This window comes from Hippopotamus amphibius, chromosome 10, assembly GCF_030028045.1.
Source record: "Hippopotamus amphibius kiboko isolate mHipAmp2 chromosome 10, mHipAmp2.hap2, whole genome shotgun sequence".
NCBI lineage: Eukaryota > Metazoa > Chordata > Mammalia > Artiodactyla > Hippopotamidae > Hippopotamus > Hippopotamus amphibius.
The window spans coordinates 63,142,754-63,170,218 of record NC_080195.1 but is presented as its reverse complement, the minus strand read 5'-3'; the positions used below and the strand labels follow the sequence as shown (position 1 = coordinate 63,170,218).

The window sequence follows — 27,465 nt, the reverse complement described above, 5'->3', positions numbered from 1 at the left end:
GTTAGAACTTTTTCAATCTATGTGTTAATTAAAATATGTTGTCTATTCTTTATTTATAGTATAAAGATGCATTTATGAAAGCAAATCCTGGCTACAAATGGTGTCCTACCACAAACAAGCCTGTGAAGTCTCCAACACCCACTGTCAATCCACGAAAGAAACTATGGGCCTTCCCATCAGACTCTTCAAGAGACTTACCAAGCCCCAAGAAAGCAAAGACTGAAGAAATGCCTCAGCTTAACTTTGGAATGGCCGGTGAGTTTAGACATTGATTTTACCTGTTCTTTAAGAACAGGGCAATTCATTTAGGCAGTATTTTTAACAGATAATAGAGAAAAGCAAAATTTATGACCAATAGGAAGCAATGGCAAATATGTAGCATACCTTAAAGCTTTGGAGTATAACATACCTAGAACGTATATATATAGTTAAAGAAGGGAAGTATAGACCAAGTGATAGAGTCATTATAAATGTATGTGGATTCCTGACATTGATATTATAGAAAAGCAGACAACAATGTGGAGATTGTCAGGCACTCAGGGAATTTTGTAATATAACAAAATATCTTACATACTCATGCACGCTATTAATTTGTCCCAGTAAGCACCTTAGTTGTCTTAGATACCTAAAAAGCCACAATTATGTGGATCATCTGAGGATATGAAACATCGAGGCCAAGAGTATGAACAACTCCATCACAAATCTGAGATGGATCCGACAGCTGTTTCTTAGAAGGAATTTCCATCCTACCCTCTCTCCAACCCCCATTCCTGTTATGGGCCAGGCAGATTTAACATTCCAGGTGGTCCCATTTGTTATGAGACCTTAATACTCTTTGGGTGGTAAGGAATGCTACAGCATTTATTACCACGAAATAAAGTATTTATATTCACCCTGCAAATGATTCTATTTTCCATGGCTATAATAATACCATAATCAAGAGAGGAATTTTCTGGGAAGAAATAGGGAGATTGGGCAGGATGGAAGCATTGAAGTTGGTATTGAGCTATAGGGTTCCTATTTCATTATTACAAGCAAATTTTCTTCAAGATAAGAGCTCTGAACAGTTTGCAAAATGGAAAGCTTGGGAATGGAAGTTGAGCAGTACTGTGATGACACTTCATTTTTTAATAGTCAGTAGGCCTAGCGAGATTTAACAGTTCAGTGTGTGATTCATGGTAAAACAAAGTGTGTGGTGATGTCACATATAAATCTAAGAAATGCAGTCTAATGCAATGGCAGCATTCTGAGGGAACAAAGTCTTCAGGTGATTGTTATGTAAGTGTCTGTAGTATAATTCGAAGTGAGCTTCCAGAATAATGCTTTGCATATCCCAGAGGAATCAGAATAGAAATCTGTCCTTGTTTTAGCTGTTACTTTTTACAGTTTTAGCTTCAACTTACTTGCTAGTAGTCTTGGTGAGCTCTCTAGACGCTCCAGATTGTGTCAGCAAGAGTCTTTTATAAAACATTTTATCATCAGGACGAAATAAAAGGATAGATGACTGGCTTCAAAATGAATTCCTTCGATTAGCATTTATCTTCCATTACTTTTTCTCCCAGTTCTAAATCTAGATCGGTCTATGTAGGTTTTTTTTTTTGCATACAGCGGCTCTTCACAAACCAAAAATAATTGTAGATAAACTACAGAAAGCTGTGAAAGATGTCTGTCTGTAGCACCATTTCTGACAGTTTAATAATCTACTTGTTATACCTACAAATTCAAAGTGGGACCTAGACTTCAACCAAGATATTTACAGATCAGCTTTTTAAAAACAGCATTCTTTAAAGCAAAATACAGGAAAGAAGGAAAACAACTTTGTCACATTTATTGCATTATGTAAGGGCTTGTGATGGCTGTTGGAAGCCCATGTTCAGAGCCCTTGTTAAACTAGTGTACAGTGGATGACATTGGTCTGATGTTCCTTTTTAACACAATGAAAGCAAATTAATTTGCCTTTAATTGAAACATGGTGCTTAGCTGTTTAAATCTAGGGGATACTTGTAGGGCTTTTAGAGGCCAGTTTAAGCTTTTCCTCAACATGGAATCTTGTTTTGTTTTCCCAGTAGTCCTTGTCACATGACATTTTGCATTTTTGAATAACCCCAAAGCAGTCAAGTGTATGATTTCCAAGAAGGGAAAGCTATATAGAATTTAATTTTAGTACAGGCCCTCTTGGTGAAGGGAAAACATGCTATTTATATAAATATATTTTTGATATATCCAAATATTATGTAATATAAATTAATATAAAGGATGATGATAATTTCTTGTCTGTGTTTTAGTATTTATACAGCAAAGTCATATTGGTATATAACTTAAATTATCATGAAAGTATGTTCCTATTTTACTTTATAATTTGAACTAACACATTTTTATCTTTATTAGAATGCAATCATCCAATCCTCCTGATCTCTAAAATGGCAGCTGCAAAAGTATTTAGCTGCCCAAAAGAACCAAAGTACACCTATACTTTCTGCTACATTCATTTCTCTCTCCTGATTTTTATTTGCCAATAGATTTAATTGTCTATTTTAATTGCCACAGTAGTTCATAAAGTTAACATTTAATTAAGGATGGAATCTTAAAACAAAAACAAAGAGCCTTGTTTCAGCAAATCAGCTCATGTTCCTATGTGTATTCCTACGTGGCTGCCTTCCAAGTTGGAGCTGTTTTGTGACCACCTGATTATTTGGTAACATATTTTCCCTCTACTAAGTTCTTTCTTTCTTTTGTTCTTTCTTTTTTTAAACTGCCTCAGATTCTTTTTTCTCTCTTCTTCCTCTTTTTTTTTTTTTTTTTTTTTTTAATTTGACTGTAAGATGCGGTCAGAGTTGCTTCATGAGACAGATTGTATTCAAAGATGTACTTAAGGGCATATCTTTAAACAAAAAATCAAAAAAGAGAAAAGAAACACCTGAATGTCTTCAGGCAACACTATGCCTGATCCTCATTTTTAATTGTAGAGAGATTATTAAAATAAAAATTGTACTTATTGAGGACCACTATGCACTGGGAAAAGCACTGTCTTAGGCATTTTCACATAGGTTATTTCATTGAAGTTCTGAAATTTAATTCATTTAAGACAACCTTAAAGGCTATAGATTTCTTATTATCTGTACTTTCTTTGTTTAGATATAATCCTGGGTGATAGATCTCCCAGTTTTGTTTTCATTTTCTCTTTCTACTTCTGTTTAATATTGAAGGAATGAAAACAAAGATGCTTGGTAGTATAAAAAGCATTCATTTTGAATATTAAAGTTATTTCGAGGAAGGGCCTGATTATACCCCTAAGATTTAAGATGTCAGATTGTTAAATTTAAATTTGTGTTTGAAAGTTTTAGAGAAAGAATATTTGAACAAAGCCCACTAGATTCTTGGAGGCCCATTTGTAAAATGTCTCCCTGTTCTCTTGTTCCTCTGATGGCCTGGTTCTTTTTATCAGCCCTGATTTCATGTGGCAGAAATAACAATTTGAGAATAACAATCTCAAATTTCTTAAAAGACAAGCATAAGCATTCTTTTGTTTTTAAAAAAAATCCATCCAAACTCCCCATGCAGTAAGGAAAGAAGCATCACATTGGGAGATAATTCATGTTGTAAACAGCTGTGGTATTGAAGAAAGTATTTTGTGGGAATGGTAGACAACAGTGGTGTTTAAAAGGCTCACAGAAGTATGAGTACTAAGCACATATACACCAGGTTATTGCTTCATAAAGAGTTTCAAAAGTTTTCTGTAACAAGTTACATGTGGTTCTGTTGGATTTCTGATTGCTGGTCTTTGTGAGTATTCTTTTTTGACTCTGGATTATGTGTACTTCATGGTTGTGAATTGATGATTTACTTGTTTTTGACTTATTTAGATCCTACTCAAATGGGAGGCCTGAGCATGCTGCTTTTAGCTGGAGAACATGCTCTTGGCACACCAGAGGTAAGCGGTCCCTCATCCCTCTCCACTCTGCTCCTGCTGGGGATTGAGAACACAGACATTTGTGTTCTGTTCACACTGTTAGTCCTGCAGTTTCTCTGTTTGCAGCTCAGGAACAAACTCGGCTTTTAATTGTTTTCATTAAGACCTTTATGTGCATCATATTGTGCCTTGAGGGTAACGAGTGGGGTATGTAAACCCAAAATGACACAAACACAGGTCAGGTGCGAGTGTTGAGATTCCCTGAGCAGAGGAGTAAGACCGGCAGTGTACAGCTAATTAGCATTTGCCATGACTGTGTCACGGGGTCCATAGGGTGAATCCTCTGATTCATTCATTCTGTTCATAACATTCTCTGCTTTTGTGATGTTCTCATTAGACTTGCTAGTGAAAAGATGAGAGTTAAAAAAAGCATGAAACTGTCAGTCTCTCTGGTACCTGAATAAATTCAAACTCCTGTTTTTGAAAATCAGGAAACTTGGCATTCCAAGATTGCTTATTCTTTAAAAAGGAAAATGAAAAAGGACCCAGGCCCTTAATGACCTTGGTTTCATTTTTTTATTCCCTTGTATCGTTATTGGGCTGTTTTTGCTAAATATTTTTAGGTATTGTTTTGACGGACAAATAGTAGCCAGTAACTGTGCGTAGTTTGCATTTGTGGAATTCCTCTCTTTTCTAGATCCCTTTAACAAAGGCCAGATGCATTGACCTGCAGGTCACATTATTTTACCACACTCAGGGCCTTGAGATGGAAATTTTTGAATCCTCAACCAGAGTTGCTATTTGGAACAAAATAGCAATTTTATTGCATATATATATATGTCTCTTTCTTTCTTTTTCTTCCATCCTTCCTTCCTTTCTTTCTTTCTTTTTCTTTCTTTCTTTCTTTCAGTTGTGTGCTATATGGATTACAGTTGAAGTCTATACAAATAGTCATTTTAGAAGATACCACACAAGATAGTTACATCACAAAAGGCTTTTATTATTTATAGTTTATATTTGAAATCCAGAGTAGTTGACCAAATGTTCAATTTGATTTAACTTTTAATTCTGTTCAATTCAGTGTAGCAAAAAATGTGTAAATTTGGTAGACTGATAGTTATTTATATTGTGCTAATCTTTAGCTGAAAAAAGTTAACATGTCACTTTGTACCTTTAAATGCTCATTATTCAGCATGTTTGTACTTCCTCACGCGATAGCCTTCTCTGGCATCATTTTACTTTCTAACACATGGCTGCTCCTGAATAGCAATCATACTAACTCTCACGTGGGTGTAGAGTATCCCAGGCATGTTCCCAGGGGTGAGTGTTGGAGTAATAATGCGCATTTGACCTTTCAACACAGTCTGACTGAAGATCTCCAAGGATGCACTGTACTATGAAAGTCAGGATCATCTTTTCTGACAGATTAGATAATAATGAAGTTTTCTTCCCAATATCTATTAGCGTCCCTTTTAACTTTCAGGAACAAATGTAAACAAACATCTATGGAATTTACAAATGGATGAAAATGCTAGTCAAAGAAAGGAATACTTTTTTTCTTGGATTAAAATTTGTTTCTTGGGCTCTTTTCAGTGACTAGCTCTTCTCCCTACTTTTAAGGACAGCAGAGTTTGACACAAGCAGTTTAAACCATGCTTTGGTCAACCTTTCAATTCTGATAAAGGGGAACCATTTTGAAAATTCTCAAGCTAAAGAAACAAAGAAAGTTAAATGGCTTAAAGAAGTGACTCATATAGAAGAAGGGAATTTATGCTAAGGAAGAAGTTACCAGCACTTAGGTCTTTAAGAACCACTTCTCAGAGTACAGCTCTCTCTTCATAATCCCTGCTTCTCATCTCAGATATATTTAGGTCTTTATTGCAAATAATCTTGAGATACTGAAACAATAAAGCAGCAAAATTTGTATAAAATCATGCTGTCTCTAAATATATAGTTTGGGAATTTATGTCATAGGTATTAGTAGATGTCATTTAGCACCTAATTTCTATGCAGTCTTATTCCAGATATATAGACATGGTCATAGAACTTTAGGGGCTTTGTACATCGGCAGGTGACAAGTACAGTGAACATATACTTACGTACACACATGCTTTAAAAGAAAATTATAAAAATAATGAAATAAGGAGAGAAGTACAGAAATTTCATGCATCTGACATTTGGAACAATTACTGTGAAGTCTGTTTATACTATTAGGTAGGACCAGTCAAATAAAGTGACATTTTACAAAAATTCTGCCACGGAGGAGGTCTAATTGCAATGGCTTTTTTAAATGCCACAAGAAAATTCTTACTTTGAAATATTTTATTTAAAGGGAGGAGATTTTCCTTTGTTCATTAGCCTGAAACCTAATCACATAGAAAAAGTCCTCAAAAGTCTGTTTTTTTAATATGGAAAAATTTAATATAGGATTAGTTGTATTTTTGAAAACAATTCGAGAAGGTAGAGAGGCTTGCTGTTATGGGAACAATAAAATCCAGGTTAAAAGCTTCTTTAGCCTATGCAGTTTCCTGGATCTACATGTGATGTGCTCTTAGGGTTTTTAGAGAGAAATTGTAGGTTCTTGAGATAGCAGTAAGCAGATAATAACAAGCAAAATGTTGAGTTTCCTCTTTTTCCTCAGTCTTCTGATTAACTCTGAATCTGCCACAGTAGAATTTTGGCATTATTAGGTCAACATTTTTATATGCTACTGTTATTAAGCCAAGCTTGGTTCTGTGATCTGTGTCTCCAGTTAGTAAAAGGGGTAAAAGTGGCATTTATAGTTTGATTCTTTTTCACGTAGATGATCAGTCTTATATTTTCTTTATACCCAGAGTACATTGAAATGCATTACATATTTGGGATAAATTTTAAAAAGCAGTGTTTGTCATTAAAGAGTTTATGGATTAAAGAAGCAAAATAAATGTACAGGCATACCTCATTTTATTGTGCTTTGCAGATATTGCATTTTTAACAAATTGAAGGTTTATGGCAACCCTGTGTCCAGCAGGCCTGTTGGCATTATTTTTTCCAACCATGTTTACTCACTTTGTATCTCTGTGTCACATGTTGTTAATTCTTGCAGTGTGTCAGACTTTTTGTTACTATTATATTTGTTATGGCAGTCTGTTATCAGTGATCTTTATCGTTACTGCTTTGTAATTAGTAAGGTTGCGGGGGTACTACAAATCACACCCATGTAAGACAGTGAACTTAATTCATAAATGTTGTGTGTGTTCTGACTGCGCCACCGACCAGCAGTCCCCCCCTCCCACTCCCATCTCTCTCCCTCTCCTCAGGCCTCTCTATTCCCTGAGACAAAACAATATTGAAATTAAATCGGTTAATCAACCTACACTGGTCTCTTAAGTGTTCAAGTGAACTGAAGAGTCCTATGTCTCTCACTTTAAATCAAAAGCTAGAAATGAGCAAGCTTAGAGAGGAAGGCATGTCGAAAGCTGGAACAGGCTGAAAGTGAGGCCTTTTGTGCTAAACAGTTAGCCAGGTTGTGAATGCAAAGGAAAAGTTCTTGAAGGAAATTAAAATGCTACTCTGTTTAACACACGAATGATAAGAATGTGAAACTGTCTTACTGCTGATATGGAGAAAGTTTTAGTGGTCTGGATAGAAGATCAAGCCAGACACAACATTCCCTTAAGCCAAAGCCTAATCCAGAGCAAGGTCATAACTCTGTTCAATTCTGCGAAGGCTGAGAGAAGCTGCAGAAGAAACGTTTGAAGCCAGCAGAGGCTGGTTCATGAGCTTTAAGAAAAGACTTAATCTCTGTAATATCCAAGTGCAAAGTGAAGCAGCAAGTGTTGATGAAGAAGCTACAGCAAGTTATCCAGAAGATCTAGCTAAGATACTTCATGAAGGTGAACTGAACAACACTGAACAACAGATTTTCAATGCAGATGAAACAGCCTTCTGTTGGAAGAAGGTGCCATCTAGGACTTTCATAGCTAGCGAGGAGAAGTCAGTGTCTGACTTCCAGGCTTCAAAAGACAAACTCACTCTCTTCTTAGGGACTGATACACCTGGTGATTTAAATTGAAGTCAGTGCTCATTTACCATTCTGAAAATCGTAGAGCCCACAGGAGTTAGGCTAAATCAGCTCTGCCTGTGTTGTATAAGTGGAGCAACAAAACCTGGATGGCAGCATATTTGTTTATAACATAGATCACTGAGTATTTTAAACCCACTGTCGAGACCTACTGCTCAGAAAAGATTTCTTTTAAAATGTTACTGCTGCTTGACAACGCACCCGCTCATCTGAGAGCTCTGATGTAGATGCTCAATGAGACTAATGTTGTTTTCATGCCTGTTAACACATCCATTCTGCAGCCCATGGATCAAGGAGTCATTTTGACTTTCAAGTCTTATTATTTAAGAAATACATTTTGTAAGGCTGTAGTTGCCATGTATAGTGATTTCCTATGATGGGTCCTGGGTAAAGTCAGTTCGTTGAAAACCTCCGGAAAGAATTCACTGTCCTGGATGCCATTAAGAATGTTTGAGTTTCATGGGGAGAGATGTAAACATCAACATTAAGGGAATTCCCTGGCGGTCCAGTGGTTAGGACTTGGCGCTTTCACTGCCGTGGCCTGGGTTGGATCCCTGGTGGGGGAACTAAGATCCTGCAAGCCACACAGCATCGCCCTCCCTCCCCCCCTAAAAAAAAAATTCAGCATTAACAGGAGTTGGGAAAAAGTTGATTCCAATCCTCATGGATGACATTGAGGGGTTCAAGACTTCCATGGAGGAATTAACTGCAGACATGGTGGAAATAGCAAGAGAACTAGAATTAGGAGCTGAAGATGTGACTGAATTGCTTCAATCTCATGATAAAGCTTTAACAGATGAGGAGTTACTTCTAATGGAGCCAAGAAAGTGATTTCTTGAGATGGAATCTACTCCTGGTGAAGATGCTATGAAGATTGTTGAAATGACAAGAAAGGATTCATAGTGCGACATAAATTTAGTTGATAAAGCAGTGATTGGGTTTGAGAGGATTGACTCCAGTTGGGGGTTTTCTTTTTTAAGAGGTTTTTTTTTTTTAAGTGAATTTTTTAATTTGTTTTTTAGTGTTTTTAATTTTTTTTTGTTTTTGGCTGTGTTGGGTCTTAGCTGTGGTGTGCGGGCTTCTCTTTAGTTGTGGTGTGCAGGTTTTCTCTTCTCTAATTGTGGCACGTGGGCTCAGCAGTTGTGGCACACAGTCTTAGTTGCCCCACGGCATGTGGAATCTTAGTTCCCTGACCAGGGATTGAACCTGTGTCCCCTACATTGAAAGGTGGATTCTCTACCACTGGACTACCAGGAAAGTCCCCTGATTCTAGTTTTGAAAGACGTTCTGCTGTTTGTAAAATGGTATCAAACAACATTGCATGCTGCAGAGAAGTCATTCGTGAAAGGAAGAGTCAATTAATGTGACAAACTTCATTGTTGTCTTATTTTAAGAAACTGCCACAACCACCCTAACCTTCATCTATCACCAACCACCCTGACCAGTCAGCAGCCATCAACATCAAGGCAGGACCCTTCCTCAGAAAAAAGATGACTCACTGAAGGCTCAGATGATGATTAGCATTTTTTAGCAATGAGGCATTGTAAAATTAAAGTGTGTATTTTTTTAAAGTATAGTGTTATTGTACACTTAATAGACTACATTATAGTATAAACATAAGTTACATGCTCTGAGAAACCAAAAACTTTGTGTGACTAGCTTTATTGCAGTATTCAGTTTTTTTTTTTAAAGGTTTTTTTGATGTGGACCATTTTTTAAGTTGTTTTTTTTTTTAATAAATAAATTTATTTATTTATTGGCTGCGTTGGGTCTTTGTTGCTGCACACGGGCTTTTTCTAGTTGTGGAGAACAGGGGGTACTCTTCATTGTGGTGCTCAGGCTCCTCATTGCAGTGGCTTCTCTTGTTGCGGAGCACGGGCTCTAGGCCTGTGGACGGCACATGGACTCAGTAGTTGTGGCTCACGAGCTCTAGAGCGCAGGCTCAGTAGTTGTGGCGCACGGCTTAGTTGCTCCAAGGCATGTGGGATCTTCCTGGAGCAGGGATCGAACCCGTGTCTCCTGCATTGGCAGGCAGATTCTTAACCACTATGCCACCTAGGAAGTCCCTAAAGTCCCTATTGAATTTGTTACAATATTGCTTCTGTTTTATGTTTTGGTTTATTGGCCAAGAGGCATGTGGAATCTCAGCTCCCCGACCAGGGATAGAATCCTCACCCCCTGCACTGAAAGGTGAAATCCTAACCATTGAACCACCAGGGAAGTCCCACAGTATTCACTTTTGATTGTGGTGGTCTGGAACCAGACCTGTGACATGTCCAAGGTTTGCCTGTGTTGAACAAGGCAGTCATCAGGGAGTGACCCCCGCACTCAGAATGGCACACTAAGCTTGTCCCTACTGAGACTCAGTGAAATGTAACTTAGAAGTCTTATTAGGAAGTACATCACAGTGAAGGAAATGGAAAGGAGTGTTTCCAATGAAGAGATTTTAGCAAACTTATATAAGCTTTTTAATGAAGAAAATATGAAATAAGCTTAAAATACACTAACCAGGGGGCTGCAGAGAGCCAGTCCTTTCAACAGTGTCCAGCATTTACTTTAAAGAAAGAGGAAAGCAAAATAGAAGAAAAAAAAGTAAGAAATAAAAGTTCACATCAAACTTTGGGAAGAGCTAAAGAGAAGGCAGTTAGCTACATTAAGTTAAGCCTTTATATTTCATATCAGTGAGTTAATATCCAAAGATGAAAATGCAATAAATAAAGTATAAGTATTTGATCTAGAATTTCTAGAAGTAATCTCCAGGACTGAAAATTTCTGTAGTGTTATATTTTTAACTTATTTTAATAAAAATGTAAAGCTAAGTTAAATTTTAAAAATAAAGGCAGGCAGTGATACAGTTCAGAGATGAAAGGGGAGATTATTCAACACATAATATATAGAACAGCTTGGAATATATTGGAGAGATCAGCATTTCAGTATTGGACCTAAGTGAGCACCAGAAAGTCATCTTGGCGAAAACGGAAAAGATGGTTTGGGAAATAAAAGAAAATAAGAAAAGTTTGGCAAAGTAATCGTAGCTGATGAAAATGTTTGACAGTATCAGTATCTATTTGGTTGAATGAATGAACTGAAGGCAAACTTTTAAAGGTTCAGAAAGTATATTAGACGTGGGTCTGTGGTTTTAGAATGCCTAATTCTTTTGTTGGAATGAAGAGATATGACAGTGAAGTTACGATTAAGTCATATTTTTCTTTGCCTTCCATCCTGTAAAATGGAGCTAATGATGCCCACTTGCCTCTTACTCCCAAGACATCTATGAAGATTAATTAAGTAAAACCTGTAAGGCATTTTTACCTCTCCTGAAAAGCTTTCTTGTAGGTACCTAGTATTATTACCATAATTTATTCTAGGCATTTTCATACTTAACTTGAAAACTTAAATTATGTCAGGCTACTACTCCTACAGGCTATAGTATGTTTTACCAGCAGCATACTTACATTGAGCAAATAACCTGCTCAAGATTGTGTAGCTATGAAGTGACAGAACTGGGATTTGAACCCAGGGGGACCAGCTTCGGTCTTTGAGTAGCCTACAGGGACGTTTGTGATTCATTCTCCGCCCACCAGGCCTCAACTCGGGCCACTTCTCCAGTGGCATCCTGTGCTGCACCCTTACTCGGGCATTTCAGGAGTGCTTTCTGGGGACCAAGCACTGTACTGAGCACTTATAATGATTATCTCATTTCATCCTTCCATGAGCCTTAAGAGGTTGGGTTATTATTCCCCATTTCATAAATGAAGAAACTAGGCTAGAGAGATTAAATAGCCTCTCTAAGGTCATAGAGCAAGAAAGTCATTATACTAGTATTTAAACCCATATAGTTTCCATTAAGTAATAAGCTAGATGAAATCTGAATAGAGAAAAGATAGTAATACCAATATTTGTTAAATTAATGAATATGTCTTTATTTACAACACTGTGAATTTTAAATTAAAAAAAATACAGATTTTGATAAAATTGAAAGTTTTCCCCTTTCTTATAATTAATGATATCAGTGAAGTGGGGAAAATTATTTTACTACCTATTGGTACATTTGAGCTAGTTTGACATGTGCTTCTCTTAGACTACTATATCTGACTACTCCAGGATCTTCAATCCACTGAATTCCAATCCTACCCCCAACTCTTGCCCTCTTCTCACCAAAGCTTTTAATTTCCTTCTCACAATTTTATAGTTTTTAGACACGTTTTGTGAGGAAATACTGTATTTAAATTTTACATTAAACGGGCTCTTTGAGCTTTTTCTCTTCCGGGTAGAGACTTCCCCTTTTTATGTCACTGCTTGCTGCCCATTTGGGCTGGAACTGCCCATCCAGCCCAGCCTCTTCCATCTCTCAGCAGTGGGGCTCAGAGCGCAGAGAATCAGGTCCTTCTACCTAACCTGATGGACAGACAAGCATGAGTACCCAGGCCACATTGCTCAAGACAGTGATGAACTCACATGAGCTCCTCGGTCTCCCAGAAGGTGGTGGGAAGGGGTGGAGGGGAAAGTGGGCAGCAGGTGAGCGGGGAGAGAAAAGAGGAGAATGGGGAACAAGAGGATACACGAGAAGGGTGGTACTGTTGCTGCCACGTTGTTGTTGAGAGCTTGTGTATATACTTGACTGCGTTCTGTCCTCACAGTGTCCTGTGATGTCAGTAGTATTACTTGTTTTATCAACTGAGAAAGCTGAGGCAGGAAGATGCTGTGGTTTGTCTCAAATGCTATAGCGGTTTATGGCCTGGAGTCTGTCCTGGACTTCCATGCCAGCGCCCTGCCACACTGCTTAGAGTGATAGGAAACTTGACTCTGGTAGTGCTGGTGCCCGGAGAGAAACCAGGGACTTACCCTTCCTCTCAGCCAAGTGACTTGACTTACATTCTAGTTTTGAGGCGCTCGCACCTCTAGGCGGCGCTATTGGTTGTACTCCCCAGGAGCCCAGTTCTCTCTCGACTGTCGCCTCGTCCTGGCGTCGGCCAGTCAAGGGCACTGCTTTAGTCCTCATGTGCTCCTTAACCTCATTTAGGTGTAATTAAGAGTGGCTTCATTTTAGTCCTTAAGTAGGTTTTGAAGGACTAACTTGGATATAATATACTTACATTGAATTACCTGTGTTTAAAAGCGAAGTCCGTTTCAGAGCTTCATTTAACATCTCATATTAAATGCAAATTAAGTGATCACTCAGGTGCTTTGGAAGGATCCCCGGCTAAAGCTGCCAATTGTCGGAAAGCCCGGGCCAGGCTGAACGAGGCTGAGAATCAGATCACGGGCCCTTGGAGTCACAAGGGATGTTTACACTTGAACTCTGAAACAGAATCCTCTACCCCCAGCCCCTCTCCTCCCGAAGGAGACAACCCCACCTTCCACCGCTGCCTAAACATTCTTCCTTCTCTCATACTCACTCTTTCAGTGATAGGTTTTAACTTTCCTTAGAAATACTGGCACTGACTGACCCCTCTCCCTCAGCCCTGACACCCTTCCAGGCAATTAGAGGCCTGGCAAATGCCATCTGTGATTTAATTGGGGCCCTGCATCTCAGCTGATTAATTTCCTTAACCTTCTAGTTGGGCTCCTGCCTCCAGTCACTCGCCAGCCAAGGTCATCCTGCACTCCACCAACAGCATTATCTAACTACACATCTCATTGTGCCGCTCCTCTGACTGAAAACCTTGGCTGACTCCCCATTGCCTTCAGCCTGATTTTCAGACTTCTTAACGTAGCGTGCAAGTTCCACTCAGTCTGATTCATCTCCCACTGCACTCCAAGGCATCTCAGTCTTCAGCCACGCTGGGAAAGTCACTGCTTCTCATACACACAGGGCACTTCCTCCATACTTTGCCTCTTGCTGTGACCACATCATTTCTACAATTCTGGTGTTCCTTCTAGGGGTATCTCAGATGCTACTTATCTTACTTCTTCCATCTGTTCCCAGGAAGAATGAAGGCTGCTTCTCTGTCCTCCCATAGACCTTGTAATGTTCCACCAGGAGGCACGTCCGCTCTTAATGTGTAGTTGTCTCCTGCAGTGAAATGCAAGCAACTTAAGGGCCAGACACATCCCCTTAGTCTCACTTTGTTCCCCTGAATATACTGCACACAAATGGGATATAAGCTTTTTGAAAGAGAGCAGCAGTCTTTGTGACTGGCACATAATAGGTGTCTATTGAATGTCGTTGAAGGAATGAGTAATCAGTAAATATGTGGATTAGCAAGGGCAGGGATGTGGAGTTCAGATACAGCCAATGCACTTCATCCCTTTTGTTGACTATATGTTCATCACAATCCAACTCTGAGCTTGTGGTCTTGTGCCTTGCGAAGTAGGAATGGGCTCTTAATAAAATCTAGTGTTCCAAGCCACTTACAGTGCATCTAACTGTCTTGATCTTGTTTTATATCAAGGGACTGGATCATGTTTCCACATCTCTCATTATCATGATGTGCATTTTGCCATTTGGAAAAAAATGTTACCTCGTCGTAATCCTTAATTATACTAATCATTCCCCTTACTTGGTTATTGAGAATTATAGTTAATTTAAAGGGAAAATTGAATTTAAGGAAAGTTGAATACCTGTGTGGTTAACAAAACTGCTTTTAAAATTCCTTTAGCAGTTTTCTTTACTGGGCATATAGCAACACCTAGTGGCCTTATGGATTATTTCAGAGACTATTTCTAGAAACAGCTTCTGGAGTCCCCCCCCTTTATTGAATCTCTGCTTATTTAGTATTCTTTCTTTCCTCTTAATTGATGAACAGATATCTTTGAGCTCTGTATTTTGTTATATTTAGGAAGTAAACTGGCTTTAGGAGATGACTAGGTGTTGAAGAATTGATGTTTCTTCATAAAAAGCATACCCCACCTAAGAAGTAACTTAGAATACTGTAAATACAAACAGCAGGTGATATTGCAAGGTGACAAGGTCTAGGACCCTCTAATAACATCATTTAAATAGGAACGCTTTGTGGGAAATAAGCTCTTCCTTCCATGTGGATATGATGCCAGATTTCTTTACCAAACGTTTACAAGTATGCGCAAATATATACACTTGCACTGGATGCCTCATTTAGCAAACACTCAAGAATGAATTCTGCCTCGGTACATTTTCCGTGTCATTGAACCATTTTTACATTTTGAGATTTTAGATGGAAATATGTCTAGCATGTATCACATGCATTTATGCTTTTTAATAAAGGATATATTTTATAATTATCCTTGACAACTTAGAATCATAGTTATAAATATTAATTACTACCTTCAGGAGAAACTTTAGGACTACTTGCTTCTACTTTAATTTTTTTTTCTTTTCTAGCTTTTGTGATACTCCACTTTACTAAGTAACTGAGATTTTTAAATTTTTAATACAGTTTTGGAAGGTTCCATTTACAGTTATTACAAAATACTGGCTATATTCCCCATGTTATATAATACATCCTTAAGCCTATCTTACACCCAGTATTTTGGTTATTTGTTTTAAATAGACTACAGTGCTTTATAAAACATGTGCATTGTAAATTAATAAAGTTAAAAATATTGTGTCTGCAGTTTTCTGTGTCTTTCCCTCTGTGTCTTCTTGCTGGTGGCATTGTTTCTTTTTCAGTGCTTTTCCTTTCAGTGCTCTTATCCATACCCTTGGCCCCTCCTGATTTGCTGCTTCTGTTCTGTGGACTAGGAAGTCAGGTAAACACATAGCTTGATAGGAAGCCAGTTCTTCTGGCTGCCAATTTTGTGTTGTTTCCACTATACTACACTGAAGATAAAGGCTAAATCCACAGTGCTTTAAAGTAAGAGTCATTAGATTTTGAAAAAAGACATTATCCACTACAGTAAAATGCACAGCCTCAGTGACTGTGATTATTGTTCTCACCATTGGGCAGCCTTTGTTGTGTGATTCCTGGCCAGGTCATTGAGGTTCTTCATATTCATGAACACAGAGAAGCAAGTCAGTCAGCCGATACTCGTGTATCTACTACTCATCAGGGTGCGTGGGGAGCACAAACTCGCAGGCCTGGACGTCTCTGCTTACATAGTACAACTGACATAACGTAGAATTAGAGATGTCTTGGTAATTACTTACATTTGAATTCTCCATACAAATAGAAAGTTTTATTTATGATTTGCAGAGGTTCTCATTTAACTTTAAATCTTTATGACTGGGTGTATAGTCATGGCCAGATTATCTATAACGGCATTTAAAAGAAAGTTGATTTTTCTTCTTACAGTTAATATGAACTCTAATTGAGCCGTAGGGTATCTAATCTCATAAGTGATAACTCTTTCATGAATCATGGTATCAGAAACAAAAATATGTGTTATGTATTATATAGGCTTTATATAGGGTAACTACCCTATATGATAATATACTTAATTCTAAGTATCTCATAGATTTCTGTCACATGTACAGCCTACACTATTAAAGTTTTATAAAGTCACTCTATAAATTTTCATTTAGTCCTAGGCTCAGTTTATTTTATTTTGTTTTATTTTCTTGGTCACGTAGCTTGCGGGATCTTAGTTCCCTGACCAGAAATTGAACCTGGGCCACTGCAGTGAAAGTGCCAAGTCCTTAACCACTGGACCACTAGGGAATTCCCTAGGCTCAATTTTAAATAAAATTTTGATTGTTTACCAAGATAACTAGGGACTAAACACACAGGATTTCTTTGTATTTTTAGAAAGCAAATTAAAACTACTGGACTTTCTGGCACACTAGTTGTCAAAGGAATCAGGCTTTGGCAGCCAAACCACAGGTGGCAAATTAATTAAAGCTCCTGCACCTTTTCTGTGGAGCTTATCACTGGAAGAAGGTGGCCGTTACTCTTTCAAATCCAAAGGTGACAATTAAAATTTTAAATGCTTGCTCCTGCCCAGTGGTCTGTGACGTTGTTAGAGAAACACATCTTGAATGTCTGATGAAGAGGTTCAGTGAGAAACTCTGGTTTTAGGAACGTAACTTTGGGTGACTGCCAGCTCTTTACATAGATTCAGCCATCTAATATAATCACATGCAGCTATTAAAACTACATTGGGAAAAGTTTAATAACACAGGAAAATCAATGTATTGTTAAAAGCAAACATTTTGTAACTGTAGTACAACATCACATTTCTGTTGGAAACATTATCTATACACACAACTGCAAGAATATACATGGAATATTAACAGTGTTTATCTTTGGGAGATAACATTGTAGATGATTTTTCCTCTGTATTCTTTTTTCAGATTTTCAGCGGTGATCTTGGATTATTTTATTGTCAGAAACATGTTTATTAAAAAAATATTTTTAACTTTTACTTTTCCTCTAAAATGAAAGATAACTCGTTCCCTAAGACTCTCTAACTTCATCATTCAGGAAAGGAGAGAGAGGGGACACACTGATTTGGTGTTTAGGAGACACGTTGTTAACTTTGATTTAGTTAATTCAACAAATACTTGGGTATCCATATTGTGTCCAGGCAATGTTGAGGATTCTGCATTAAACAAAGTCCCTGGAAGAAGATGGCACATAAACACATATTTATGTCTTGTGATAGCGCTAAGTGCCATAATGATAGAGACTAAGGGGATTATTGATTGTTGGGGAGTAGAGATGTCATTTACCTGTCTAGTCCTACGTTCCTTTATCTATACAAAGGATTAGGTCAGAGGGATACTGAAATCCTTTCCCTCTAACATTTCATGACTCCTAGAATTACAAGTTACCACCTAAGTGATTATTTCACCCAAATGCAGAAATGCGTCAGTTTTTAATATTAAGATAAAGAAGAAATACGTATCCCGAGAATGGTACTTGATAAACAGCAAGAAGTTTTAAAAAAAACCAGTGGTGTTTCTGTAACTATTGTTAATAATGAAAATCACAAGTAAAGATTGTAGAGTGTTAAATGTTTACCCAACGTAGTAAATAATGTACAAGAATATATTATAAGAGAAATTTCTCTTAGGAAAATAGTACCGACTTTTCTTAGATTGGGGCTTGTCTATGAATACATGAAAATCCAGGAAAACAAAAATTTAACCTTGGTTTTGTTTTCCCGAAAGGTTTATAATGATCAAAACTCATTTGTGTTTTCATATAGTCAGGTGATATGAAATATTGGGGAAATACAGAACAGGGAAGAAATAGATATTCTTTGGATTTGGTTGCAGAAAGCCAAGAGATCAAATGGGCATCATTGAAGAAATTTCTCTTTGGTTAATAGTAATTTTTCTGAAATGCATTGTCCTGTCTGTCTCCTACTATTTATGGAATTATTTAGCAGTTGCATGAATATATAAAACTTTATAAAACCTTGTATAAGATTTTGCAGAATATAGTTACCTTTTTGTCACAGTACTGCCTCAGATTTGGAAAGTCAAAACCATTCCTTCCTCAAATAGGAATGTTTTAGGTGACATTTGTCTTGTCTTCCAGAGGCTATTCTTGTGATGCCTCATACCACCTTTCTTTGTTTCAGCTATCCTCTGGCACTTGCAGGCCTGATGTTTCAGAATCCTCTGAAATGCGTCAGAAGTCACCATTATTTCAGTTTGCCGAGGTAATATATTACAATTTATACTTAATGAAATTATAAAGTGAGCTTAAATTTGGGCTGATGACAGTAACTTAAAGCAAAGAAGAACTCTGTGTTCTTAGTCACTTATCAGGTGTTAACTTGTCAGGTATTAAATCAGAAAACAGAATTGACTAATGGTTATTGGCTGTGCGTTCCTTTTTATTTATTTTAAATACACACTTTTCTCTTAATTGAAACTTTAGCAGGCAGTTGGCAGTTTTCAAAGTCTTATGTCTTATGTCTTGTGTCAAACCTGTTCGGCTCAGTACGTCGCTAACGTATTCAGAGATGATGTAGAAAAGCACATTATCCTTGATATCAAGTCTAAAGGTTAAGACTGCTTCCCAAAATATCTGCATTTACCCTAGAACACAGTATGGAGCCATCATTGATTAATTTTTTCTGAACTTTAAACCACATGGTTTTCCCTTGATCATTTGAATTGTCTTTCACTAGACCTTCTCTCACACTGTCATCCTTCCTAATGTTTGCCTCTCGTGGTACAGTTTTGTACAAGGAGAGCATATTTTTAGTTTCAGGCTTCTTTCTCCTCTCGTGTCCTTTCCTGGTGGTTCTCAACATTTCATTGGTAGAATTACTTTTCACACTGGCATGTTAGGTCATTCCTTTTATGACATTGTTTATAATATGCCTAAATGTCCTGCTGATATCACCAGAATGTTTTAATATATATTTGCTCACATAATACTCCTTATCTGTCACTCTCCTTTCTGCTCTCTGTGAGATGTGCCATGAATTCCAATTGCTTTGTATATTGTTTCCTCGAGAATTTAATGTAATAGTGGATTCAGTCTGCATTCCCTTTTGGACAGTAGTCTTAGACATATTAAATAATGTTAGTCTCAACTTTTAAAGCAGTTACTTAACCAGATATCCCTGCTGAAGGATAAAGTGAAATCTCTCAGATTTCATGTGAAATTTTAGATGTATTGACACATGTGCATTTTTTGGTTACTACAGCAAACCAAATATTCCAAAGAGATCCCTGACCCTAATCTAATATTTCTTCAGAAGCTCCCTATTCATGTTGATATCTCCTTTGTCCCAATATTGATTTGTAGAAACATCCTTTTGTTTAAAAACTTGTGAAATGCTTTTCAAAAATCTAGATGGTTTATACCACTGGTTCTGTTTTGTTCACTGTCTGATTTAAGCCTCAAAGAAATATATTATAGGTCAGGCATTTCCCCTTAAACTATGTTCTTTAACTTTTACAGAGGGTTGGTAGGAGTGAAAAGTCATGTCTGAAGTAAAACCTACAGTTTATAATTCCCAGGATTTCAGGAACATCCTTTTGGATTCACATCTGCAGTCTGTCACAGCTTATATACATGGAGATCTTTTGAAATGAATTGGTTTCATGGTTTGACCAAGAAGAGTTCTACAACTTTACCCTCAAATGTCTTCAAAGTACTTAGTTAGATCTTAGCCATTTATGGCAATTTGTGTATATCTAGTTTGTTAAATAGGATCTTCCAAGATCTTTTTTCTTTTTACTGATATTTATTCCAAAAATGCTTATTTGTCTGATTCAAAAAATACAGTGGAATTAAAATTTTCTTAATGCCTTCAGCAGTGAAGAGAGTCAATAATTCCATCAGTCTCTCTTCTAATTCTTTCTTATCCCTAAAGATGACTTTGATATTGTCTCACCAACTGGCTCCATGTTTTTCTAACCAACTTAATTTAATTGTTATGAAAAAATGATTCCTGGGATTGAGAGCTATGATCAACATGCATGTGTTGCTTAGTAAGTTCACTTTGATGGAGTCAGTGAGCACGTTTACTTGAAGGAAAAGACTTTGGTGGAAATGGGAATGGGCTGAATGTACAGTGCCCACGCTTTCTCTTCTTATGACTCATTTTCACCTATTTTGTAGCTGGATAGAAGATTTGTTCACTTTGAAACCAAAATTAATAACTGACCTTGCTCTCAAAACATCCTAAAAAAGTATTTCCATGCGGGCCTCAGAGCAGACTTTTACTGAGGTTACCATAATCACCAAATAGAAGTATAAGTTCTCCTCGTTGAACCAAGGATGCTGTGACAGGATCCTCTATCCACTATCAGACACCTGAGGGTGTGTGTGTGTGTGTGTTGGATGGGAGGATGCATGGTGTTATAAAATGAAGAAATGCTCTTCATATTCAGTAAGCAGTTTATTGAGTTCTGGTGCCCTGTCAGGCAGTGTATTCCATGGCTTACTTTCTTCTCGCCATAATGCTGTAAGATGGGGAGCATCACGATCACCATCATCACTTTACAGCCGGGAAAAGTAGGTCTGAAGAGAGATTAGCGGACCTGCCCAAGGTCATGTAGGCATTGAGAAGCAGAGCTAAGATTCAGTCCGAATTCAGTTCTGACCCACGTTATTTGCTTCTCCAGTACCATTTCACAGCTGCCTCTGAGCAGAGAGCAGCCTGAGGGCAGTGCTGCAGGGAAGAGAGAGATTTACGTGCAGCTTCCAACTTTTAATAATATTTTAAAAAATTCACTGAAATAAGGAAGTTTATCTCTACAGGTCTCCTCAACGGCTGTTTGTTACATATCTGATACGCTTGCAAGAGACATGGCAAATGAGCCAAACTCAGCCTTTTTTGTTCTTTCCACATCTGTTTTTAGAAACATGGCCTTTGTCTTCATGTATCATTGATACTGTTTTTCTGAAAGGGATTGAGGGTGTTGACTCATGTCTTAATCTTTATCAGTGTCTACAGTAGAAATATATGGCAGAAGTTGTTAGTCTGTTATGGTAAAATGTCCTTGTGCTTTAAAAATTACTTGTTTCCTTTCAGATATCTTCAAGTACATCCCACTCTGATGCTCCTGCAAAACAATGCCAAGCATCCGCCTTGTTTCAGTTTGCAGAGGTATGCCCTTCTTTTTGTTTGTTTGTTTTTCTTTCATATATATTGGGTTCAGAAAACTTCCTGGGCTCTGGAAATATTGGAATGGAATTTTATAACTTATAAGAGAACTTCAGGCTTGCCTCTTGCCGTTGCTGACAATACACATGGCAGGCTGCTTACTGCTTTTTGTGGCCTTTGCTGTAATCGTAGCTCAGCTCCAGATTTTATACCCATTTTACAAGCATTCCTTAAAGAGTTCCTTCAGAATAGACACTTTCCAGTAATTCATTTATTTCATTTTGACTTCTTTTTAACTTATTCTAAAAGCTTGGAAAATTATCAACCTGAAGGCCATAGGATTCCAATTTATTAAATTGTTCCAATAGTGAAATTAGATGCTGTCGTTGATGAATAACTCTCACAGTGAATGCAGAGGTGAATACGACCTGTTAGATCATCAGTGCTTAGCTTTGGGTGTGATGTAGCTTCAGCCAGTAGTTTTATTAGCGTTTAATCCCAAGCTTAGGTCAGGTTAGCTCATGCAGGATCTCAGATTTCTTCGGATTGTCAGCCAGAGAGAGAGCACGCACTAGAGAGCATTTTCTTGGTTGTTATCATGAGAAGGCAAATCTGATATGCTTGATTTTGCCACAAAAGCCCTGGTCTCACCCATGTGCTCATTTCTAATGAGGACTGTATGACAAATAATAAAATATCCCTTTTGTAAAAATAAGATGCCATCTGCTTTAGGTCTTTCCCTATTTTCCTCTTTATTAATTTCAACCAAAAATGCATGTCATAAACTAAGCAATTTTTTTAAGCAATTTTTTATAGGATTGAGAGAAAATGACAAGCAGGACTGTTCTGTTTAATATTGATGTATTGAATCACTTTGATTCATTTGCATAAAGAGTGCTGCATAAACGAAATGTAAAATGATATCCTTTCGGCAGGAGAAAACCCAGCATCTTACTTTGAAAATGAGAAAAAATTACTTTTAGTGCTTACATTTAAAAAAAATGCTGCTTCCTCTTGGGACACTGTGTCAACCACCCTGACTTGATCCCACCTGTTGGCCTATTTCTCTGTTAGGTTTCTCTGCCACAGTATTTGCTTTAGTTGCTTTAGAGGGCTATTCTATAAAACTGATAACAAAAATATGTAATGATATCATTTCATGAAGAACAATTTGCTTGATGAATCTGAATAAATTAAGATTTTATCATAATTTTTCATTATGATAAACAGACTTTTATTTTCACTGTCTGGGGAGCAGTTTTGTTTAATATTTCCTTGCTTTCCTCTAGTCATTGACATCCATTTACTTGATACTAATAATTTTTTCAAAGGTTAAGGTTAAAAAAGAGTTTTGACATGATGACTATAAATTATTATTAATGTTGGTACCTGAGCAATCTCATCCAACTTTTTAGGAACAGTTCCTTCAAAACAGAATTTATTTGCCATATATTCTGTTTGATTAAATTCTACACTGTGTAGCATGAACATCAGAAAGGTAGTGGCGTTGAATCTGTAAATTGCTTTGGGTAGTACAGTCATTTTCACAGTGTTGATTCTTCCAATCCAAGAATATGGGTATGTCTCTCCATCTGTTTGTATTGTCTTTGATTTCTTTCATCAGTATCTTATAGTTTTCTGCATACAGGTCTTTTGCCTCCTTAGGCAGGTTTATTCCTAGGTATTTTATTCTTTTCGTTGCAGTGGTAAATGGGAGAGTTTCCTTAATTTCTCTTTCTGCTTTTTCGTTGTTGGTGTATAGGAATGTAAGAGATTTCTGCACATTAATTTTGTATCCTGCTACTTTACTAAATTCATCAATTAGTGCTAGCAGTTTTCTGGTAGAGTCTTGAGGGTTTTCTATATATAATATCATGTCATCTGCAAAGAGTGACAATTTTACTTCTTTTCCAATTTGGATTCCTTTTATTTCTTTTTCTTCTCTGATTGCTGTGGCTAACACTTCCAAAACTATGTTGAATAATAATGGTGAGAGTGGGCACCCTTGTCTTGTTCCCGCTGTTAGAGGGAATGCTTTCAGTTTTTCACCATTTAGAATGATGTTGGCTCTTGGTTTCTCATATATGGCTTTTATTATGTTGAGGTAGTTTCCTTCTATGCCCATTTTCTGGAGAGTTTATCATAAATGGATGTTGAATTTTGTCAAAAGCTTTTTCCGCATCTATTGAGAGATTCAATGCAATCCCTGTCAAATTACCAACGGCATTTTTCACAGAACTAGAACAAGAAATCTTACAACTTGTATGGAAACGCAAAAGACCCCGAATAGCCAAAGCAATCTTGAGAAGGAAAGATGGAGTTGGTGGAATCTGGCTTCCTGACTTCAAACTATACTACAAGGCCACAGTGATCAAGACAGTATGTTACTGGCACAAAAATAGAAAGAAAGATCAATAGAACAGAATAGAGAACTCAGAGGTAAACCCAAGCACATATGAGCACCTTATCTTTGACAAAAGAGGCAAGAACATACAGTGGAAAAAAGACAGCCTCTTCAATAAATGGTGCTGGGAAAATTGGGCAGCAACATGTAAAAGAATGAAATTAGAACACTTCCTAACACCATTCACAAAAATAAACTCAAAATGGTTTAAAGACCTACATGGAAGGCCAGGCACTATCAAACTCCTAGAGGAAAACATAGTCAGGACACTCTATGACATACATCAAAGCAAGATCCTTTTTGACCCACCTCCTAGAATCATGGAAATAAAATCAAGAATAAACAAATGGGACCTCATGAAACTTAGAAGCTTTTGCACAGCGAAAGAAACCATAAACAAGACTAGAAGGCAACCCTCAGAATGGGAAAAAATAGTTGCCTACGAAACAATGGACAAAGGATTAACCTCCAAAATATACAAGCAGCTCATGCAGCTTAATACCAAAAAAGCAAATAACCCAATCCACAAATGGGCGGAAGACCTCAATAGACATCTTTCCAAAGAAGACATACAGATGGTCAACAAACACGTGAAAAGATGCTCAACATCACTCATCATCAGAGAAATGCAAGTCAAAGCCACAAAGAGGTATCAGCTCATACCCGTCAGAATGGCCATCATCACAAAATCTGGAAACCACAAATGTTGGAGAGGGTGTGGAGAAAAGGGAACTCTCCTGCACTGTCGGTGGGAATGTAAGTTGGTACAGCCACTATGGAAAACAGTTTGGAGGTTCCCTAAAAAACTAAAACTAGAACTACCATATGATCCAGTAACCCCACTCCTGGGCACATACCCAGAGGAAACCATAATCCAAAAAGAAACATGTACCATAATGTTTATTGCAGCATTATTTACAATAGCCAGGACATGGAAGCAGCCTAAATGCCCATCAACAGATGAATGGATAAAGAAGATGTGGCATATATATATAATGCAATATTACCCAGCCATAAAAAGGAATGAAGTGGAGCTCTATGTAATGAGGTGGGTAGACCTAGAGTCTGTCATACAGAGTAAAGTAAGCCAGAAAGAGAAAAACAAATACTGTATGCTAACTCATATATACGGAATCTAAAAAAAAAAAAAAAAAATGGTACGATGAACCCAGTGACAGGGCAAGAATAAGGATGCAGATACAGAGAATGGACTGGAGGACATGGGCTTGGGCGGGGAGCGGGGGGGCAAAGGGGAAGCTGGGACGAAGTCAGAGAGTAACATAGACATATATGCACTACCAACTGTAAAACAGATAGCTAGTGGGAAGTGGCTGTATAACAAAGGGAGATCAACTCGATGATGGGTGATGCCTTAGAGGGCCAGGACAGGGAGGGTGGGAGGGAGTCGTGGGAGGGAGGGAATATGGGGATATATGTATAAATACAGCTGATTCACTTTGGTGTACCTCAAAAGCTGGTACAAGAGTGTAAAGCAATTATATTCCAATAAAGAGCTTAAAAAAAAAAAGGTAGTGGCTCATCTTTGACACATCTGATATTTACAAGTGCACTATTTACCAAGAGTTTTCAATTTAATTAAAAACGTTTGTATGGCATATCTCAGCTGATGCATTTCTAACAGGTATTGCTGCTCAGAGTGTGTTTCTTATTTAAGTGAGATCACTGTCAGATTTATTAGATGCCCTGAATCCCTGAGCAGCTCTGAGGAATCAGTTTGCTGGTGTAACGGCCACTGTTCTGTGATTCTGGAGAGTGAGATCCTGGCCTCTTAAAATTAATTTGTTCTTGCTGCTCAGTATACTCAGTTCTTAAATAGAAAGTTTTTTTCTGGGGAAGAACCTCTTCTTACTTAGGACTTGTGCAGGGAGATGTTTCGAGGTATCACTCCTCTACTTAGTGGCACTTGTCTTCTGAAGGCTTTTGACCATGCATTTATAAGATTTGAAGAAGCTTTAAAAAAACTAATTTGAAAACTTATTGTTTCAAGGCATCATTGACAGAGGAAGGCATGCATGATGGAAGAACCAAAATAAGATGTTCTGTCCTAGAATCAAATACGATTCTCCTTCTCAACTCCTATGTTATTTTTCCCAGTTATGTTTTGCATAAGTTGATAATTAAAAGCCCTTAGAATTTTTAAGCAAATTAAATTATTACATACTTAGTTGTTCAGTTGTAAATGTTATATGTGATTATTCAAGAGAAGTATAGTACATGGTTCTCTAAAGATATTTATAACCTCCAGTCACTTTCCTCAGCTGACCCAAGGGAATTTCCAATCTCTCATGTTATGATCTGACCATATTGTCAGCTCAGTACTGGGCTGGTTTATTCAAAGCTAAACAATAGCTAACTAGATGAACTAATAAAAGTATCTACTAAAATCTTCTATGAGCACATCTATTGCGGTAAAGCTAGAATAGCCTATAATTACTGTGATTGTATCCCTAAAACTCTTATAATTCTTTCATAAAACACCCATCACCTTTGAGAAAACACAAAGACTCTTGAAATTTTGTTCTAATTAGTCTATAGCAGAGGTTCTCAAACTTTAAAATATCCCAGAGTCACCTCAAAGGCTTCCTCACACACAGGTTGCTGAACCCCCACCCCTAAAGTTTCTTATGTATTAAGTCTGTAGTGGGGCCTGAGAATTTACACTTTCAGCAAGTTTCTGATTAGGGAACCACAGTTTGAGATCACTGCTCTATAGTTTGTGATTTTTAACACAAGTTATTGAATCAGCATTGTTAAGGCACTTTCTGTGTCTCTGGGACCTTTCAGGGAAAGAATTATATGAGGAGGGAATGGGCAGATAATAGAAATTCACCCAGTGGGCCACTTTATACTCCCCCCAAGCATTTTCAGAGGGATTCTCAGTCCTATTATGTACTTAAGAGAAAAGTAGATGTTTATATGAGTTAGGAAACAATTTAATGTTTAAAAACGTTTAGCTTTGTAATATCACTTTATCAGGCTTGCAAAATTCTTGGAGACCATTTGTGTTAATTTCATTTACAGGTGTTCATAACTCTAGGAAGAGAATAGGTCATTTTTCGTGTAATACAATTATCCTAGAAACACACTTTTTTTAAAAAACAGTAAGCCCTGGGCATTTCTTTAAATTGAAAATGTTTTTTCTTTTATGTCAAGTCTTGGTTCTCCGTCTCTGAGAAAAGGATATCTTTCCTTCTTAACCAAATCTGATAGTTTTAAAACCCATTGAAGTAACCTGCATGGAACCATGAAAATGAAAAAAGAACATTTTGTTTGTAGGTTCCTCATAAATGTTTACATTTAAAGGGAGAAAGATATATCTGCTTTACAAGATCTAGAAAGAAATACAGAGTGCAGAGCCTGTTTTCCTCGCATTTCAGCCTGTCTCCCATTCCATATTGATGCTCGTAATTCATCTAGATTCAACTTGGCCCATCTGAAGAGCCATCACTGTGTTTCCAGGCTCCGATCCATTAAGTTGGTCAAAATGAGTTTCCTATCTGCATTTTTTGTTGTTTACAGGTAGAGTGACACATACATCACTGTTTAGATCTCGTTTACTGAAGACTAATGACCAAATGTAATGCCAGAAGGGAGCTGTTGTCTTTCATTATTTAACAAGCCTGAAAGCCATGA

General features: G+C 37.4%; 1 protein-coding gene across 12 annotated transcripts in view; it reads left to right on the top strand.

Annotated features, from left to right (window-relative positions):
- BBX (BBX high mobility group box domain containing) overlaps positions 1-27,465 on the top strand; it is a 268,773-nt gene that overhangs the window by 190,856 nt on the left and 50,452 nt on the right. For all 12 annotated transcript variants that reach the window (XM_057696544.1, XM_057696547.1, XM_057696549.1 and 9 more), the window contains 4 exons: positions 60-255; positions 3,864-3,931; positions 18,420-18,500; positions 21,336-21,410. In XM_057696544.1, the coding sequence (XP_057552527.1) occupies positions 60-255; positions 3,864-3,931; positions 18,420-18,500; positions 21,336-21,410 (420 nt within the window). The remainder of the gene's footprint in view (positions 1-59; positions 256-3,863; positions 3,932-18,419; positions 18,501-21,335; positions 21,411-27,465) is intronic.